We start from the raw sequence: 20,040 nt of genomic DNA, 5'->3' as shown, positions 1-20,040 counted from the left end.
TAAATAATTTAAGCGACCTTGATTCTTTGATTTCTTTGAGGTTGTTTCATAATTTTACACCATTCACTGCAATACTCCGTTCCTTTACTTTGGTTCTGAATCTTGGTTTTTTGAAGACTTCTATTCCTTTCAAATTATAACTACTTACTACTTGAAAACTCCTTGTTCATGTTTTATTAATTTAACGACTCAGAGGAAAACATGAGCACAAATGATCACAAACAGAGAAAAAATATCACTTTACGTGACCTCTCCCGGGTTCCATATGTATTTTCTGATTTGTGTTATATTTTTGGCCCTGCCCCTTTCACCTCAGGTGCTGTCTCTGGGTGCCGATGTGCTGCCGGAGTACAAACTCCAGGCTCCACGTATCCACAAGTGGACCATCCTTCACTACAGCCCCTTCAAGGCAGTGTGGGATTGGGTCATCCTCCTGCTGGTCATCTACACTGCTGTTTTCACCCCATACTCCGCCGCCTTCCTGCTCAACGAGGTGGAGGATGAGCGGAGGAGGACCTGCGGCTACACCTGCAACCCTCTGAACGTGGTGGACCTGGTGGTGGACATCATGTTCATCGTGGACATCCTGATCAACTTCAGGACCACTTATGTTAACCACAACGATGAGGTGGTCAGTCACCCGGGACGCATCGCCCAGCACTACTTCAAGGGCTGGTTCCTCATCGACATCGTTGCTGCCATCCCCTTTGACCTGCTGATATACCGCTCGGGCTCCGACGAAGTGAGAACAACACAAAAACAAAAATTACATTTTTCTTTGTTTTTTTTACAGAATAGTTTGGAATATTTTTGCTGTTTGGTCTCCAAAGTAACAGTCAAACGAGGTCAATGTTCATTAGGTTCTGATGTTGCCAAAACTGGTGCAAGTTTCAATTTTTGACCCCTGTGCAAATGGAAATCAGCCCTTATCACCACTTTGAAGCTCATATGGGTAGATGTTGCCATCTTAGCAGTGCCTGACTCCACCTAACTGTTCGCCAACACATAACTGGGTGAAGAGGTGATCTGTGGGAAAGACTGGAGTGACCTGGCGCAAACATGCGCCACAACTTGTAGTTACCAGGCACACTAAGGCTAACAGGGTGGCCTTGGTTGACACGTATTTCTTGCGGACTGGGCGGTGGTTTTCAAAACGGGCGGCTTGAGTGTGGGTATTAAAAACTCACTCACTTATTTTCAACCGCTTACCTAGGATTGGGTCGCAGTGTATTAAAAACTATATCCGGCATATTGCCTCAGTATCCGCGGCACCGGCAGAGCTAATGGCCCAGTCACATGGCACGCAACGAAGCCCTAATGAAACAAGAACGCAGGACTTTCGTTGGCATCGTTTAACCTTCGTCCAGCTTCGTTCCTGCAGCGGTTGTTTCGTCAGGATTTTTAAACTGTTGAAAAATTTGAACGAATGACACCAAAAACCTTAATTTGTCCATATTTCTTTCACTGTCGTTCTTGGCGGTTTATCGTTTGCTTAGTTTTTGTAATGTTAGCCTTTTGTTCACACTTCGTTCACCTCAATTGACCGAACATAACGACAGCTGAACGAATCAATAACTACACCTCCACGAACTAAACGTTTTCATACAGTAACAGTAGCGTTAGTTAGTTAATTAGTTAGTTAGTTAGTTAGGATTAGTGTCGTATGAAATCCAGACAGCAGCAGAATATGACATGAAAACTTGAGAATGTCGATTGGAAATCTGAAAATAAGGAATTACGTCACATCGCTGAATGAACGTTTTTGGATATTGAAATTTTGCATATTTTCCGTGTGTGTGTGTGGGGGGGGGGTCTACCAATAGGTACTGTCACTAACGTGAAACCTGCGTCTGTCCTCCAGCCTCAGACGACCACCCTGATTGGACTCCTGAAAACAGCTCGACTCCTGAGGTTGGTGCGAGTGGCGAGGAAGCTGGACCGTTACTCAGAATACGGAGCCGCCGTCCTCTTTCTCCTCATGTGCACCTTTGCCCTCATTGCCCATTGGCTGGCCTGTATCTGGTACGCCATTGGAAACATGGAGCGCAACACCTTCACCCGCATCGGAAGCCTGAAGATCGGCTGGCTGGATAATCTGGCTGACCAGATTGGTAAAGAGTATAATGACAGTGACCTGAGCTCAGGTCCCTCCATCGAGGACAAGTACGTGACAGCTCTCTACTTCACCTTCAGCAGCCTGACCAGCGTGGGCTTTGGTAACGTCTCACCCAACACCAACCCCGAGAAGATCTTCTCCATCTGCGTCATGCTCATCGGCTGTGAGTCTGACCTCAGAACACCATGTCGTATCTAGTCGTTTGATCTCCTTCATTAGGAAGGAAATCCACTTTGTTCTCTTTGTCAATAACACGTTACTCTCCAGATCGAATAAAAATTAATACGAAATAAAGGCTATTCATACGTGACTGGAGCAGGTTTTAGCACTGTTGCCTCACAGCAAGAAGGTCGTGAGTTCAGTTCCCACCTGTAGCCTTTCTGTGTGGAGTTTGCATGTTCTCCCTGTGTTTGTGTGGGTTAAGACATGCAGGTTAAGTGAAGTGGAAACTTTATAATTGTCCAGGTCTGCCTTGCAAAAGAGATCTCAATCTGAATGGGACTCCCAGTCATGCTACGTTGTCTGTGTCCTTTGAGAAAACACTTCATCTGAATTGTCTCAGCTGTAAATTGGTACAATTCTTGGCTGAAGAAGTGACCTGTGATGGACTGGTGTCCCACAGACCGGGAGCCATAGACACTCATCTGCTTCATGCTGCAGAATCTGAGGACAGGTTCTGGACCTATAGATAAGAAGCCAGTCCTCATCTCCAAATTCCATAGCATCAAGCCTCTCGTCCCCCTGGGTGTAAAAGGTGTAAACATCTGAGTGGACTTTTACACCTGAGTGGACTGAGACAGTGTAGATCAAGTGTCTTGTCCAAGGACACAGACGGGCAACATGAGCGTGATTTGAGCCCACGTCTACATAATGGTAGTCCAGCTCCCACTCCTGCTACCTGCTTTTGCTGCCTGCTACTGCTGCCGGTACCTGCTACTTGCTCTTGCTGCTTACTACGCCTACTTTTTCCAGCTACCTGCTTTTGCTGCCTGCTACTCCTACCCGTTCCTGCTACCTGCTTTTTCTGCTTACTACGCCTACTTTTTTCTGCTACCTGCTTTTGCTGCCTGCTACTCCTACCTGTTCCTGCTACCTGCTTTTTCTGCTTACTACGCCTACTTTTTCCTGCTACCTGCTTTTGCTGCCTGCTACTCCTATCTGTTCCTGCTACCTGCTTTTGCTGCCTGCTACTACTACCTGTTCCTGCTACCTGCTTTTTCTGCTTACTACGCCTACTTTTTCCTGCTACCTGCTTTTACTGCCTGCTACTCCTACCTGTTCCTGCTACCTGCTTTTCCTGCTTACTACACCTACTTTTTCCTGCTACCTGCTTTTGCTGCCTACTACGCCTGCTGCCTGGTACTGCTACTTGCTCTTGCTGCCTGCTACTGCTACCTGCTCTGCCTTTATATAACAAATATTCAAGCATGTTATTTATTCATCTTGTGGGAGGAAAAAATGAAACTACAATTAGCAGCTGAGTCTGAGGTGAATATATTCAAACTGAAAAAAGCTTACACTCTTTATTTTATTTTATTTCATATATATATATATATATATATATATATATATATATATATATATATAGTCATATTTAAAAAAAAAAAGCTAAATTAAAATATGGACTTTATGTTTCAATTAATTTTTTGAACAACATTATAGTCCCAAATTTAATCCTGTACATTTTATCTACCTTTTCCATTTTCATGTGTTTAACGTTAATGTTCAATACATTCTGCACCTTTAAGCCTCACTGAGGCCTGACACAGCTTGTTTGAGACCTCTGTGACATATGTAACAGAAATACAACCCTAATTGTGTTTTGCTTTTGCATTTCTGAACGTTTCACATTTTTCCGCTCTGTGTGCCTCTTGATTTGAAGGTATTTCAGAAAAATTATACATGCTATTTATCTGGATTGATTGTTTGCCAAGCTTGTAATTAAATAGATTACATATTTTTAATCTCACTCGACAGCCCTAGTTAAGACATAAAAATTTGAAAATTTCTGGTTGTGTCCAATTTAATCATCCAGAGTTACAAAAAATTAGGTGCCGTATTAAAAAAAAAAAAACATTCAAAAGGTTTGGCCCCACCCCTTTTATGTAACTCCACCCCAAATTTATGTTGAGATGTATTTCAGGCCTGACTGTTCTTTAGCTTTGGAGAAAGGTTTGGGGTGGGCGTAGTTTTGGGCATAGTTGTGTGGCAGTGTTCCAACATCACTGTGAATGGGTGAATGTGAGTCATCATTATAAAGCACTTTGAGCTTCTGCTTCAGATGGAAAAGTGTGACATTATTTCCCATTTATGGTTTCCTTGGAGTTTGAGTGATTCTGTTAACAAAATAACCAATAAACACATAGTCTTCTTTGGATGTCATGAAAGTTGCACTTTGTTGTATTAAATCGACAGTCTGCTTTCATAAAATCTGGTGACGTACTGAACATGAATTCACTTGCAAAAACATTTATTTTTTGGACAATTCACACTTTTTGTTAAAAGATGAAGTAAAAAGGACTTGGCTGAGGATAGGGAAGAGTGGGATGAGCTGCTTGGTCTACTGCCACCACGGTCCGTACTGGATAAGCGTCAGAATATGAACGAATGTTTCATTCCTTATTTTTTTGATCTTGTGTCTCGTGTTCGGAATGAATCTCACGTCTCTTCCTCATCTGTCCCGCGTAGCCCTCATGTACGCCAGTATCTTTGGGAACGTGTCGGCCATCATTCAGAGGCTGTACTCAGGCACGGCCCGTTACCACACTCAGATGCTGCGGGTCAAAGAGTTCATCCGTTTCCACCAGATCCCAGGAGGACTGAGACAGAGGCTGGAGGAGTACTTCCAACACGCCTGGTCCTACACCAACGGCATCGACATGAACGCTGTGAGTCATGCACCCTAAATCTGATCTGCATGTACGCCCTGCACTCAAAGTGCACGACTTAGGATTAGGAACATGAAACTAAATTGCACACAAAAACTTATTATGAAATAAAAGTAATAATTTCAGGGACAGTGTGTGAAGCTCGACTCTCTAGGAGTGATTCAGAGTAGAGCTGCTGCTCCTTCACTTTGAAAGCAGCCAGATGAGGTGGTTCAGGCATCTGGTGAGGACGCCCCTTGGTTGTCTCCCGGGGTACATCTTCCAGGCACGTCCAACTGGCAGGATGCCCCGGGGAAGACACAGTTCATACTGGATGTTTAAATTTCCCAGCTGGCTTGAGAACACCTCGGAATCCTCCATGAAAAAATAGAGGACTTGGCCGAGGATAGGGAAGTGTGGGAGGAGCTGTTTGGTCTACTGCCACTGCAACTTTGATGACTTTGCGCTTAATTTCGATGCACCAAATAGGTCAAAAAAATTTGTTTTGCATATGAAATATGTCATTGATGTGTCTGCCCCCTGCTGGATGGTTCATTGATGCTGGGTGGATTATGGAACGTGTTCCAAACCTGAAATTGGATGTATGTTAACAAATATGGTGAAGTTGATGACACAAACATGAAATATCTTGGGTTCATACTGTCTGCTATGAGATGGAAGTAAAAGAAAATGTAAGAATCACTGCCGTTGATTCTCAATGCTTTTGCGCACTGTGCATTATGTCATATGCTATAGAGTGGCAGGATAGGGCCTTTCTCTAACTGACGCTGGTTCTGGGTGGCATGTCAATATTATGAGTTATACCAATATGTTTTAGAAAGAAGTATGTAGATGGGACACTATTGTAATACCCATTTATCTTTGATGTTGTGTTATGAATGTTTTTTTCATGAAAACCATTTGCTCTCCTCAGGCAGGCAGCTCTCTCTCTCTCTCTCTCTCTCTCTCTCTATCACTCACACACACACACACACACACGCACTGGCTCAATGCTGCCCCCTATCTGCATCTGCGTACAGACCCCTTCTTCATCACAACTTTCCAGCAGCATGGAGGGGCACATAGCACTGGGCGGTAATGTGGAAGAGCTAACTTGTCATGTGGGGGGCGGTTCAGTAATTTGGAGAAATAGATTTCTGATATCAGATCAAAAGCAAAGTGACACAATATGCAAAAGCTGCCTTAAGAAAATTGTTTCAAAAGTTGTTGCAGGCTTCATTTAATGCCGCACCTTAAAGTCTGACCTGACTGGGCTGCAACTGTTGGAGACAAATTGTGAAGGATAGTCATGAGGGATTATCCAAAGTGTCTTAAAACCTTCATGGTGGTTCCCAATTTCCTCACGTGAGTCACAGGGCTCCACTCTGGTGCCACTGGAATTTTGAACATGTTCAAAAAATTCATGCGACAAATTTTCTCTCAAAATAGTCACAGAGTCATCACGGGCATCTCAAACCCGTCTCAAGTTAGTTTCCTTGAGTCAGAAAAGTAAGCAAAATGTGAAACAACTTTGTGAGGGGTTGGGAAGAGGACATATGAAACAAAACTGTGACTGATTGGAGACAAAAATGAGAATCTGACATTCCGAATGCGAAACAGATGCAAACCACCCTGGGACACCTGGGAGCGTGACAAATTTAGGTCAGTGTGATTCCAAGTGAAATTTGTTGCTAATTTGTGCATTTTCTCACTAATTTGTGTCTCCAACTACTTGCCAAGAGATGCATCCCAGTGAGATACCAACTTTACAAAAAGAAATGCCATTTTTGTTGATACATTCACTGTCACTCCCCTCTCTCTCTCTCTCTCTCTCTCTCTCTACAACCCCAATTCCAATGAAGTTGGGACGTTGTGTAAAATGTAAATAAAAACAGAATACAATGATTTGCAAATCCTCTTCAACTTATATTCAATTGAATACACCACAAAGACAAGACATTTAATGTTCAAACTGATAAACTTTATTGTTTTTGTGCAAATATTTGCTCATTTTGAAATGGATGCCTGCAACACGTTTCAAAAAAGCTGGGACAGGGACAACAAAAGACTGGGAAAGTTGCTGAATTCTCAAAGAACACCTGTTTGGAAACAGGTGAGTATCATGATTGGGTATAAATGGAGCATCGCCAAAACGCTCAGATGTTCACAAGAAAAGGATGGCTTTCGGACTGTGGCTAGGCCCTGTAGGGCTTGGTGCCCGGTTGTGGCACCCCGATCACACTCGCCAATGCGAACTGTGAATCGGTTCTCCCCCTTGGATTTGCCAGATGTGAACTTATTGTTTTGTTGAATTTATTGACTGAAGTTATTGTACTTGGCCCCACAAATCTTAGAAACATGGTGTCTAACCAGATCCTTACTCTGGATGGCATTACCCTGACCTCTAGTAATACTGTGAGAAATCTTGGAGTCATTTTTGATCAGGATATTTTCTTCAATGCGCATATTAAACAAATATGTAGGACTGCTTTTTTGCATTTGCGCAATATCTCTAAAATCAGAAAGGTCTTGTCTCAGAGTGATGCTGAAAAACTAATTCATGCATTTATTTCCTCTAGGCTGGACTATTGTAATTCATTATTATCAGGTTGTCCTAAAAGTTCCCTAAAAAGCCTTCAGTTAATTCAAAATGCTGCAGCTAGAGTACTGACGGGGACTAGAAGGAGAGAGCATATCTCACCCATATTGGCCTCTCTTCATTGGCTTCCTGTTAATTCTAGAATAGAATTTAAAATTCTTCTTCTTACTTATAAGGTTTTGAATAATCAGGTCCCATCTTATCTTAGGGACCTTGTAGTACCATATCACCCCAATAGAGCGCTTCGCTCTCAGACTGCAGGCTTACTTGTAGTTCCTAGGGTTTGTAAGAGTAGAATGGGAGGCAGAGCCTTCAGCTTTCAGGCTCCTCTCCTGTGGAACCAGCTCCCAATTCAGATCAGGGAGACAGACACCCTCTCTACTTTTAAGATTAGGCTTAAAACTTTCCTTTTTGCTAAAGCTTATAGTTAGGGCTGGATCAGGTGACCCTGAACCATCCCTTAGTTATGCTGCTATAGATTTAGACTGCTGGGGGGTTCCCATGATGCACTGAGTGTTTCTTTCTCTTTTTGCTCTGTATGCACCACTCTGCATTTAATCATTAGTGATCGATCTCTGCTCCCCTCCACAGCATGTCTTTTTCCTGGTTCTCTCCCTCAGCCCCAACCAGTCCCAGCAGAAGACTGCCCCTCCCTGAGCCTGGTTCTGCTGGAGGTTTATTTCTGTTAAAAGGGAGTTTTTCCTTCCCACTGTCGCCAAGTGCTTGCTCACAGGGGGTCGTTTTGACCGTTGGGGTTTTTACGTAATTATTGTATGGCCTTGCCTTACAATATAAAGCGCCTTGGGGCAACTGTTTATTGTGATTTGGCGCTATATAAATAAAATTGATTTGATTTGATTTGAATTCTCTGAGCCCACAAATGACTTCCACTCCTGTCTCCAGGCCAAAACACTAGACTTTAGTGATAGGGGATTCTATCACCCGCAAAGTCAGGTTACAGACGCCGGCTGACATTAAATGTATTCCTGGGGCCAGAGCTCCTGACATTGCACCTCATCTTAGGGTGCTGATGCTGCAGAAGGGAAGACAGATGAAGGAACATGATATGAGATATAATCACATAGTTATTCACGTTGGCACCAATGATATCAGGATGAAGCACTCAGAGGTCACAAAAATAGACATAGAGAGGACTTGTGACCTTGCCAGAAAGACGTGTTGGCATCGATTAATAGTCTGTGGTCCTCTCCCCTCCCGGGGTACTGATGAGGCGTTTAGCAGGCTGACATCGTTAAATAGGTGGTTGGCGCAGTTTTGTAGACAGCAAAGCTTTAGCAAGGCTTTAGCTTTATTGATAACTGGCCTTTGTTCTGGGGCTGCCGTGGCTTGCTGATGCTGGACGGCCTCCACCCTACTGGGGAAGGCGCCGCCATTTTGTCTGCGAACATAGATAGAGCTCTACAGGGAGGGTAACATTAGGAATCTACAGCAGGCCACGGAGCAGGTGATTAGAGACCCTGCAAGGCTTATGACAAATGTGGTTGTGGAATCCATTAGCTTAGCAGGGAATTTAGTGCAGAAAATCCACTATGGTGATAGTGCAGTTTATTTGCCAGGGAGGGAATTTCAAGTTGAGACTGTGGCCTGCTTCTGTAGTGGTGTCCATAAAAATCATAGAGGGATATGCTTTCCAAACTTAATACCCATTACTATATTGGATGATGTTGAAATTGAGGATGGCCCAGTGGTTGTTCCAGCAATAGCAAAGATTTCGTGTCTGCTACCTACAAAGCGTGTGGAATGTCTTAAACCTAAACCTACTTCTCGGCATCATATATTTGCTACTCTGGAACCACCCTTAAACCCAAACAGTTCAACTGCCAACCCCACTGAGGTCCTTAGACTGGGTCTCATTAACATAAGATCACTGTCCTCAAAATCATTGTTGATCAATGATCTAATTATTGATCATCACTTAGATATGATTGGGCTATGTGAAACGTGTCTTAAACCTACAGCTGTCCTCCCCTTAAATGAGGCCTGCCCACCAGCTTATACATTTAGTCACGTCCCTTGTGATGCAAAGCAAGGCGGGGGTGTTGCTCTTATTTCTAAATCTAGATTTAGCTTATTAGCTGTTGGGGGTTACAAATATCACTCGTTTGAGCATCTGATTCACAGCACAAGATTTCCTGGATTACTTTGGGAAGAAAATAGAAGACATCAGGTTAAACATATCCCAGCATGCCTTAATCCAGCCACTACACCCTGCTATTGAGGTGGGCGCCACTACTGAGGTATTACCTAGATTTACAGAATTTGACAGTATCTCACTAGACATGCTGACAAAACTCGTAATGTCAACAAAAAGCACAACCTGTTTATTTGATCCTATACCAACAAAACTGTTTAAGGACCTGTGGTCCACACTTGGGCCAACTGTGCTGGAAATCATTAATCTTTCTTTAACTTCTGGATCTGTTCCTAAATGTTTCAAATCTGCAGTGATTAAACCATTACTTAAGAAACCTAATCTTGACCCTAGTGTATTGACTATTGGCCGATATCAAATCTATCATTTTTCTCTAAAATTCTGGAAAAAGTGGTTTCACGACAGCTCGTAAACTATCTTACTGAGAATAATCTCTTTGAGCCACTGCAGTCTGCTTTTAGAAAATATCATTCCACAGAGACGGCTCTCACTAACGTGGTGAATGATCTTCTGCTTACAATGGATTCAGACACCACTATGGTTCTGTTGCTGTTAGATCTTAGTGCTGCATTTGATACAGTGGATCATCATATTCTACTTGATAGGCTGGAAAATCATTTTGGGATTACTGGGAGTGGCCTTGCATGGCTGACGTCATACTTGACCAGTCGTTCTCACTGTGTTTTGTACAGTAACACTACCTCTAACCTTAGTGACATGAAATTTGGGGTTCCACAGGGGTCTGTCTTAGGCCCCCTGCTTTTCTCCCTTTATATAGCACCCCTTGGGCACATGCTGCGTTTTGGAATTACCTTTCACTGCTATGCAGATGATACTCAGTTATCCATGCCGATAACTGCTGGTAATCTCGTTCACATAAAATCCTTAGAAGATTGCCTTGCAGCAGTGAGAAGTTGGATGTCTAGGAACTTCCTACTTTTAAACTCTGATAAGACTGAAATGATGGTTCTTGGTCCAGTCAGACACCGGCATCAATTTGACCAGTTAACGCTCAGCCTCGGCTCGTGTGTCATACATCACACTGACAAAGTGAGGAACCTTGGGTAATTTTTGATCCTTCATTGTCCTTTGGCCTCCACATTAGAAATATTACTAGGACTGCTTTCTTCCACCTGTGAAATATAGTGAAGATTTGACCCATCCTGTCTGTGGCTGATGCTGAGACCCTGATCCATGCATTTATCTCTTCTAGATTGGACTACTGCAATGTTCTATTTTCTGGTTTACTGCAGTCTAGCATTAGGGGTCTCCAATTGGTTCAAAATGCTGCAGCCAGACCTTTGACATGAAGCAGAAAGTTCGACCACATTACACCCATTTTGGCATCTCTTCACTGGCTTCCTGTCCCAGTGAGATTAGATTTTAAGGTTCTGCTACTGCTACTGCTTCTGCTACTAACCTATAAAATTATTCATGGACTGGCACCTCCCTACCTAGCTGACCTAATTAAACCTTATGTACCGGCCCGGGCTTTACGTTGTCAGGGTGCAGGACTACTTTGTGTCCCTAAGGTGATTAAGAAGTCTATGGGTCACAGAGCTTTCTCTTATTGTGCCCCTGTTCTGTGGAATGATCTCCCTGCGTCAATAAAACAATCAGATTCTGTGGAGACTTTCAAGTGCAGACTTAAGACGCACTTATTTTCCCTTTCATACGGCTAGCATACTGGTACAGTTTTGTTTTATGCTTTTTACTCTTTTAATTCATTTATTAGTAATTGGAGCGGGCCGCGGCCTCAACTTTACCTAAATTCTGGGTCTTCTAGGGAAGTTTAGGGCTTGTGGCCGGTGATCACCTTAGTATTTCTCTGTTTTTCTTGTTGTTTAATGCTGACAAATTATACAGTATTTTTTGTCTTTCTGATGCCTGATTCTGTTTTTTCTCTCTGTTTAAGGTGCAGCTCCATCCAGAGATGGGAGTTGTATTCGTGTTGGCGATCCTCCTGTCCTGTGCGCCAATAGCATTTCTTGTATATTCGTCCGTGAATTGCTCTGTGAATTGTTCTGTAATTTATATCTGTATCATGGCCCAAGCAGAGGGTCACCCCTTGGAGTCTGGTCTGCTTGAGGTCTCTTCCTCAGAGGGAGGTTTTCCTTACCACTGTTGCTCTGGGGGTTGGTAATGTTAGACCTTACCTGTGTGAAGCGCTTTGAGGCAACTCTGTTGTGATTTGGTGCTATATAAATGAAAAATAAATTGAAATTGTGTTGCAGGCATCCATTTCAAAATGAGCAAATATTTGCACAAAAACAATAAAGTTTATCAGGTTGAACATTAAATATCTTGTCTTTGTGGTGTATTCAGTTGAATATAGGTTGAAGAGGATTTGCAAATCATTGAGTTCTGTGTTTATTTACATTTTACACAACGTCCCAACTTCATTGGAAATGGGGTTGTATATACAATATACCAGGGGTCACCAACCCTGTTCCTAGAGAGCACCTGCCCTGCATGTTTTTCACATCTCTCTCTCTCTCGCTATATATATATATATATATATATATATATATATATATATATATATATATATATATATATATATATATATATATATATATATATATATATTGAAAAATTGATCCTAAAATACCAGCCTATGACTTTTGCTCCAAATTGCTCAGCCCTATCCGACACACAACAAAATGAAGAAGTGTTGTTCTTTCATGTAAGTAAACTGGTGATTATTGTTGACCCATGTTCATGTCGTCACATTAGGTCAAATGTAGATGACTGTCAGAAATACATTTAGTTGTTGCAGAATAGTGAATTGCTTTGTTATTGTTGTTGTTTTAACAAAGGTACAAAAGTGTCTTTGTCTAAAATTTGGCACTCTTGACTGGGGCCCCATCGTTTTTCGTCAGGGGCCCCGCGTTGTACCGCTGCAGAGGTTTGGGTTTCAGCTCCCTGCTGGCGAGCTCATTTATTTGCAGCTCTGTTCTTCACAATGCTGCCCCCCCCCCCCCCCCCCCCCATCACCAGTTCCATGTGAGAGCAGATCATTACCTTCAGCTGCTGTCCTCTGTCTCCCCAAATCAATTAGACCCACTGATAAATGTCCTGCTAATTTAAAATGAAGAATGAAGGGAGTGTTTTTTTTACAGAGTCTCTTCTGTTGCTCTGCAGGTGTTGAAGGGGTTTCCTGAGTGTCTGCAGGCTGATATCTGTCTCCATCTGAACCGCAGCCTGCTGCAGAACTGCAAAGCATTTCGAGGTGCCAACAAGGGCTGCCTGCGAGCGCTGGCCATGCGATTTAAAACCACCCACGCCCCGCCGGGGGACACCCTGGTCCACAGCGGGGACATCCTCACAGCCCTGTACTTCCTCTCCAGAGGCTCCATTGAGATCCTTCGGGATGACGTGGTGGTGGCCATACTGGGTGAGCTGCTGTGGGGCCGCCTGACTTACTGTTTGAGTCACAGTCAGTGAAACCTGGGTTTCCTCTGGGCTTCTTATAATTGCTGAGGCTGGATCAAACCCAGAGAAATGCACCACATGGCCACAATGTGGTAGCTGCTATTCCCTCAGAATGCAAGTGATACGCCTCATGGGAGTGGCCCTAAATTACTGTTTGTCATCCTCCAAAGAGACCTAACAAGGCATCCAGGCCTTTGTAGTCCATGGGCCAAGCAGGTTTTCTCTATTACTAAACGGAACTAAACAACACTTACAATCCAGCCTCAGTGCACCATGACCTACACAAAATGTACGGTAGCCATCTCAGGGTGGTAGCTGTAGCCACTTAGGAGTCAATGAAGAATTACACAGGGGTTAAAATTAAAAAATTATTTGGTTGATCATAATGATTCCAAAAAGTTATAGTTTGGACTGTCTACGACTGAATGTTCTGGAGTTATGGGGTAAAAACAGGAAAAAAAAATGGTGACAAATGTCAATTTCGGTTATACGGGGGCCAAAAGTTGCTCCATCACTGATAAAAAGTGATGAAAATTATTGGTTGAGTTAATAAGGTTTAAAAAGAAATAGTTTGCACCATCTGTCATGTTTAGTTATCATGTTAAAGGGTAACATACGTCATATGTCATAGAATCCAATGGATGTTGACTTTGGAGAGGAAACATTCAACACAGTCAAAACTATTCTATTTATTAATCCTCTTAGTTCAACCAATAATTTGCATCACTTTTTACCAAAATTGGAACCAGTTTAACTTCTGTCTCCTGTACAAACTGAAGGTGAACTTTATCACTATTTTTGCTGTTTATAGGGGACGTCGGGGCCCAGTGGATCAGAAATGTTTTGTGGCAGCATAAACACATTATCCATAGGTTTAGGTCATTCTATTGTGGATTTAATACAGCAAGTTATTGTTTATAAGGCTGTGGTATTTATTTCTCCCAAGTGTAATTTACAAGATTTTAACATTTTTGATTCACTGTGCCCCGGACACTAATTCACAGGGCACAGTGAATCAACTTAGCGTATAATGAAAAAACACATGATTATGAAGATTTCTTCAAAGTTATTAAATATATGCTAATCCATATACAAACTATAATCCAGCAAACCAGCTATGTAATGTGTGGGTGTCTTATATAGTGATATAAGTCCTTTAGAAACTATTGTAAATACAACTGTCATAATTTCTGTTCAAATGTGAAAACAGTTGTTTATATACACAAATTATAGAAATAATTCATGGAAAAATAAATGTATAAGCTTCAACAAGTAATATTTGTCATCCACTTGATACTGGGGCTTAGTAAATCACTTTCTAGACTGATGATGAAGATGAGAGAGGGCTGTAATTTTCAACATAGGTACACTTCAACTGAGACAAAATGAGAAAAAAAAAATCCAGGAAATCACATTGTAGGAATTTTAAAGAATTTATTTGTAAATTATGGTGGAAAATAAGTATTTGGTCAATAACAAAAGTCAAACTCAATACTTTGTCACATAATCTTTGTTGGCAATGACAGAGGTCAAACGTTTCCTGTAAGTCTTCACCAAGTTTGCACACACTGTAGCTGGTATTTTGGTCCATTCCTCCATGCAGATCTCCTCTAGAGCAGTGATGTTTTGGGGCTGTTGCTGGGCAACATGGATTTTCAACTCCCTCCACAAATTTTCTATGGGGTTGAGGTCTGGAGACTGGCTCGGCCGCTCCAGGACCTTGAAATGCTTTTTACAGAGCCACTCCTTCATTGTCTGAGCGGTGTGTTTGGGATCATTGTCATGCTGGAAGACCCAGCCACGTTGCATCTTCAATGCTCTCACTGATGGAAGGAGGTTTTGGCTTAAAATCTCACGATACATGGCCCCATTCATTCTTCCCTTAACACGGATCAGTCGTCCTGTCCCCTTTGCAGAAAAACAGGCCCAACGCATGATGTTTCCACCCCCATGCTTCACAGTAGATATGGTGTTCTTGGGATGCAACTCAACATTCAAAGAAGAAGTTCCAGGTCTGTGAGATCCAGAAATATTGCTTGTTTGTTATTGACAGAATACTTATTTTCCACCATAATTTACAAATAAATTCTTTAAAAATCCTACAATGTGATTTCCTGGAATTTTTTTTTTTTTCTAATTTTGTCTCTCACAGTTAAAGTGTACCTATGTTGAAAATTACAGACCTCTCTCATCTTTCTAAGTAGGAGAACTTGCACAATCAGGGACTGACTAAATACTTTTTACCCCACTGTTGCTGATAGTCTGGAGAAGACATAACACATACTCATCAGTTGAATGAGGTAGTGTTCTAACTAATAACGATTTTTTGGGACACCTTTCCTCTGTTGTGAGAAATAAATACAAAGACACTGACATCCACAAAGTTTATCTTTGATAGGAAAAAACTGACTTCACTTGCCATGTAGTTTTACCCTTAATGTATCCAAAAACAAAACACTAATTTAAAGGGGAGATGTATTTATGCATAAAAAATATGGCATAACTGCTGCAAATATATATGTAGTTTTGCAGATGTAGCTACTGTTTCACTGTGCCCCGTGATTCACTGTGCCCCAGTTTCCCCTGCCCCATAACTCCAGAACATTCAGTCATAGATAGTCCAAACTATATCTTTTTGGAATCTTTGTGATCAGATATATAATGTGGTATAGTTTTAATATCATTGTAGCATTTTAAAATTTTGACACCTGTGTAATTCTTCATTGACCCTACCTGGCTACAGCTGCCACCCTGAAGGGCCACCATACATTTTTGTGTAGATCATGGTGCACTGAGGCTGGACTGTAAGTGATATTGATTAGGTCAAAATTGAGAACTATAGGCCACTGGACAATAGGCCACTGGTTAGCATCCAAGTCTTCAAGTATACAGTAAAGACAGGGAACTGTAAGACATGTCCACTCAGGTTAGCCACAGCAGATATGGTACAGATCCAACATTGGGATTTCACACAGGATACCTTTCCTGATGTATCTACAGTGCTAAATGCAGAACCACAGTCATTCCCAACATGACATTCCAAAGCAGTTTTCCAGCCAAAGACAAGAGAACGCAGCTCCAAGTGTGAACTCAGCTAGCTCTAAGCCAGGCTGAACCTAATGCTGCATTTACACATAACGACGACAAGTCACGAATGCCATGAAGTACACATTCTTGGCCGCTGATCACGAATGTGATTATTTAGGGCAGAGGGGTCAGGTGTCCTCAGGAACTGCTGCAACCTGTGACCACACGTTACGGCACGTGTTGCTGGAGAATTATCAGGAACCATTACGCACGGTCAAGAATAGTGTTCCGCGTTGTTGCGCGCTATTGCGTAACAGCGCATCGTTAAGTTCTGTCACGTTGTGAACGAGGTGAATTGTGTCCACACACACACCCATATTCATCCAACTGAATTCAGATCGCTCCAGTTTTTCAGAAGAATTTTGTGACTGCATGTGTAGTTGGGCTCTGTGCCATGGAGTGGTGCAGAGAGGAGGAGGAGGAGGACAGAGCCAGATGTGTGGCTTCATGCGTCTCTCGTCTCGCGCGTTTTCCCAAACATCAGGCACATGCAGCAGGTGGAACACCTGCAGGAGCGCGCTGAAGAGCACTGAAATTAGACTTTTAGCCAACTTGGTGTCAGCAGTCAAACTGAATGCGGTGCAGCAGGGTTTAATTGTGTTGGTTTAATTGTGCGCGCGCTTCTTCCTCCGCCAGACTGGAGGAGGTGCAGAGATGTCTGGCTGCACGTGAGTCTCCTCTCGCTCCTCTGGTTGCTCAGACTCGTTCTCCCGCTCATCGGTTACAACAGCAGATGGAACACCTGCAGGAGCGTCCTGAGGAGCTTCAGCAGGAACTGTGGAACGACACTTGGAGCCGAGTTTAATTGTGCACACGTGACAGAAAACTGATTCGTCGTGGCGCGCAGTGAAATGTGACACTGCGTTACAAGTCGTGTCAAAACTTGACAGTTTCCGTGTCACTTCGTAATAACGCGTGACAGTTTGGGCTCCAAGAACCATCACAGGAACCACTACGAACGTTGTCACATTCTATTAAGGATCAATACTCATCAAGACGGATCAATACGCTCAGTTGCGACCTCCACGACGTGAGGCGAAATGAGGGTGGCGTGTGACATTCGTGGAAGATGTTTTGACAGGCAAAAACATGCTCCACGAATATCAAGAACATCACACACCAACACACACTATTAAGAAACATATTCAGAGGCGTTAAGTCACATTAAGAATGTCAGGAATGTGTCAGGAATGACAGAAAAATGACATTCGTAACGCGTCTTGATTATGTGTAAACGCACCTTAAGATCTTTAGTCTGCTCAATTTAGCATAGCTGCACAGTAAGATTGATAATACAGAAATCTATCAAAATATATCAAAAATACTGTATTTTTATTTATTTTGTATTTTATTTTTTGCAAACAAACCTGCTCCTGCTCAGAGACAGCTCACACACGCACATATCACTGTGTAATGGGGTGGTGCCTCTCCAGAGGTGTTTGGGCACAGGTCCACGTTCATTTCACAGCGGTATTGATCACCGATAGAGCCGGAAGTCAGATCCAGACTGTTGAGGTCATTTAGTTTCCAGCTGTGTTTGAGGGTTAGCACTTTGTGTTTGGTAACCAGATTCACCAAAGTATGTCCAAATGTATTTGTATTGTATTATGCACGGACGTATGGATGTCTGTAGCTTTCAGTCACTGGGTCTGATCTTCCATCCAGTGCAAAGCAGCACATAGTGAATTACGAGTGTATTTTGTGGTTGTAATTTTTACATCCAGTGCCCAGCAAGCAGCATTGCACTGATCTGAGCACTCGTGGACGTATTGGTCTAAATGTGAGGTGTGGTCAGGTGTTGGAGCATTGCTACAGTGTGACAGCAGAAACTGATTACAACATAGACCAGCAACAACCTGCAGTTAAGTGTACATTTGTTCTAATAATTAAATATTCAGATGTGGCTTACAAAAGAAGAATCACGGCACACATAAACTGAGCACAAATAAACAAATCTTCACCTTACTGCCTCACTGCTTCACTTCAGGGAGCTTTGGTGGATGCTGGGATGACAGATGACATTCCAATTAGTTTTTTCATTCACCCTATTGAGGTTTAAAATCTCACAAAACTTCAGAGAGTTCACCGCTCTGTGAGATACCAGTAACATTGAGAACTACACTGAGACGCTCTGATTAGGCTGCACTTTAATGGCAGCGCACGGACAACAGCATTAACATCACAAGGGAAAACTCTTTGTATATTGTGCCTAAAACTCTCGTGAATATATTATCTGGGTTTTTAGACACTGTTATTGTGTTTGTTTTATGTAAACATGTGAGGAGCTCAGGTTGTTTCTCTGTTATTTCTATATGAATCGCTGTGAGCTGCGATCACTTCCTGTTCCAGTCGTTCTGGGGGAAAGCAAAGTTTGCTCTTTAACGCCCTGCTTATTGTTGTTTACAACACTGGTTGTCCTGTTTGTTCCAGAGTAATATGTATAAAATGTCTGAAATTTGGTTTGCCTTTATTAAATTCCAAGCAGGTTAAACCTAGCAGAAACGGATTATTTGGAATATTTGTTTTAGCAAGTTTTCAGGGTCTCATGCATGTGGTCTCTTATTAACGTGATGAAAAGCATAAAAAAAATTACATTTTGGTAGTATAATTTTTATTTGCAACTGTCGTCATGTGGTTTCTCTATGTTGTTTTGACTGCAGTGACTCTCTGACACACAGGGGATTATGGGATATCTCAATAGGGCGAATGACCAAATTTAGTTCATGTCCAAGCCGTTTGTACCCTGCATCCTATTGTGCACTTAGATTACTTGCTCTCTAAAATCTGTGCTATGCGCTGTAGATCATCAAGATAGGGCCCACTTGCATGCTTCTGTTCATGTGTAATTCTGTGCTGTCTTTCTGCAGGGAAGAACGACATCTTTGGGGAGCCCATCAGTCTATGTGTGCGTCCGGGCAAATCCAGTGCCGATGTCCGAGCGCTGACCTACTGTGACCTTCACAAGATCCTGAGGGACGACTTGCTGGAAGTGCTCGACATGTACCCCGACTTTGCTGAAGCTTTCTGGTGTAACCTGGAGATCACCTTCAACCTGAGAGATGTGAGTGCCACCACAGAGTGATTGTGTGGATGCGAGCCCTGCTTTTAAGACAGTAAGAATAGTTTTGCTCAAGGAAATAATTTACCTATAAAGCAAGAAATGTTTGTGTGTTGGTATGTGGCTCGGATATCTTTCTGACTGTCAGATCGACCTCAGCTTTTGGATATGGCTTGTGCATGGCACGATAATGTGCATCCTTTATTATGGAAATTTTGGGGATTCATTTTCAAAGCCTTTAGTTTGAAACCTTTATTTTGATAAACATTGTAACATTCATCCTTCCAAGAAGGCGTGGCTTGCTGATGTTACTGGTAGCAAAGTTAAACAACATCATATAGGTCATGTTGCTCGAACCGTTTCGCAATAAAAAATTCAATGCCAGCATCCCAGCAAATACTTTTATTGTGAAAGGTATGCTGTCAGTGTTCCTTGTGACTGAATTTAACTTGACAACGCTGAGGAGACGTTAGCTAAAATCTGTTTTGTTGATAACTCTAACAAATTTCCCACTATTTGTACAATGCTTCATTAAGTACATAAGCTGAATAAAAGCTTATATTTGTCATCCATGTCCTTATGTCTGTAAGACAATCCTGCAGTTTAACTAACTGGTGTGTGTCCTCTGGCTTCATGGATAGATAAAGCTGGGTATCATCTGCGTAACAATAAAAATTTAAGCAATACTTTCTAATAATACTGCCT

General features: G+C 42.3%; 1 protein-coding gene across 3 annotated transcripts in view; it reads left to right on the top strand.

Moving 5' to 3' along the window:
• Positions 1 to 20,040, top strand: part of kcnh6a (potassium voltage-gated channel, subfamily H (eag-related), member 6a) — a 102,929-nt gene that overhangs the window by 70,207 nt on the left and 12,682 nt on the right. For all 3 annotated transcript variants that reach the window (XM_034190569.1, XM_034190568.1, XM_034190567.1), the window contains exons 7-11: positions 317 to 742; positions 1,862 to 2,279; positions 4,805 to 5,004; positions 12,900 to 13,152; positions 19,145 to 19,338. In XM_034190569.1, the coding sequence (XP_034046460.1) occupies positions 317 to 742; positions 1,862 to 2,279; positions 4,805 to 5,004; positions 12,900 to 13,152; positions 19,145 to 19,338 (1,491 nt within the window). The remainder of the gene's footprint in view (positions 1 to 316; positions 743 to 1,861; positions 2,280 to 4,804; positions 5,005 to 12,899; positions 13,153 to 19,144; positions 19,339 to 20,040) is intronic.

The sequence above is a fragment of the Thalassophryne amazonica genome, chromosome 16 (genome assembly GCF_902500255.1).
Source record: "Thalassophryne amazonica chromosome 16, fThaAma1.1, whole genome shotgun sequence".
NCBI lineage: Eukaryota > Metazoa > Chordata > Actinopteri > Batrachoidiformes > Batrachoididae > Thalassophryne > Thalassophryne amazonica.
This window is presented reverse-complemented; position numbering and strand designations above follow the sequence as displayed.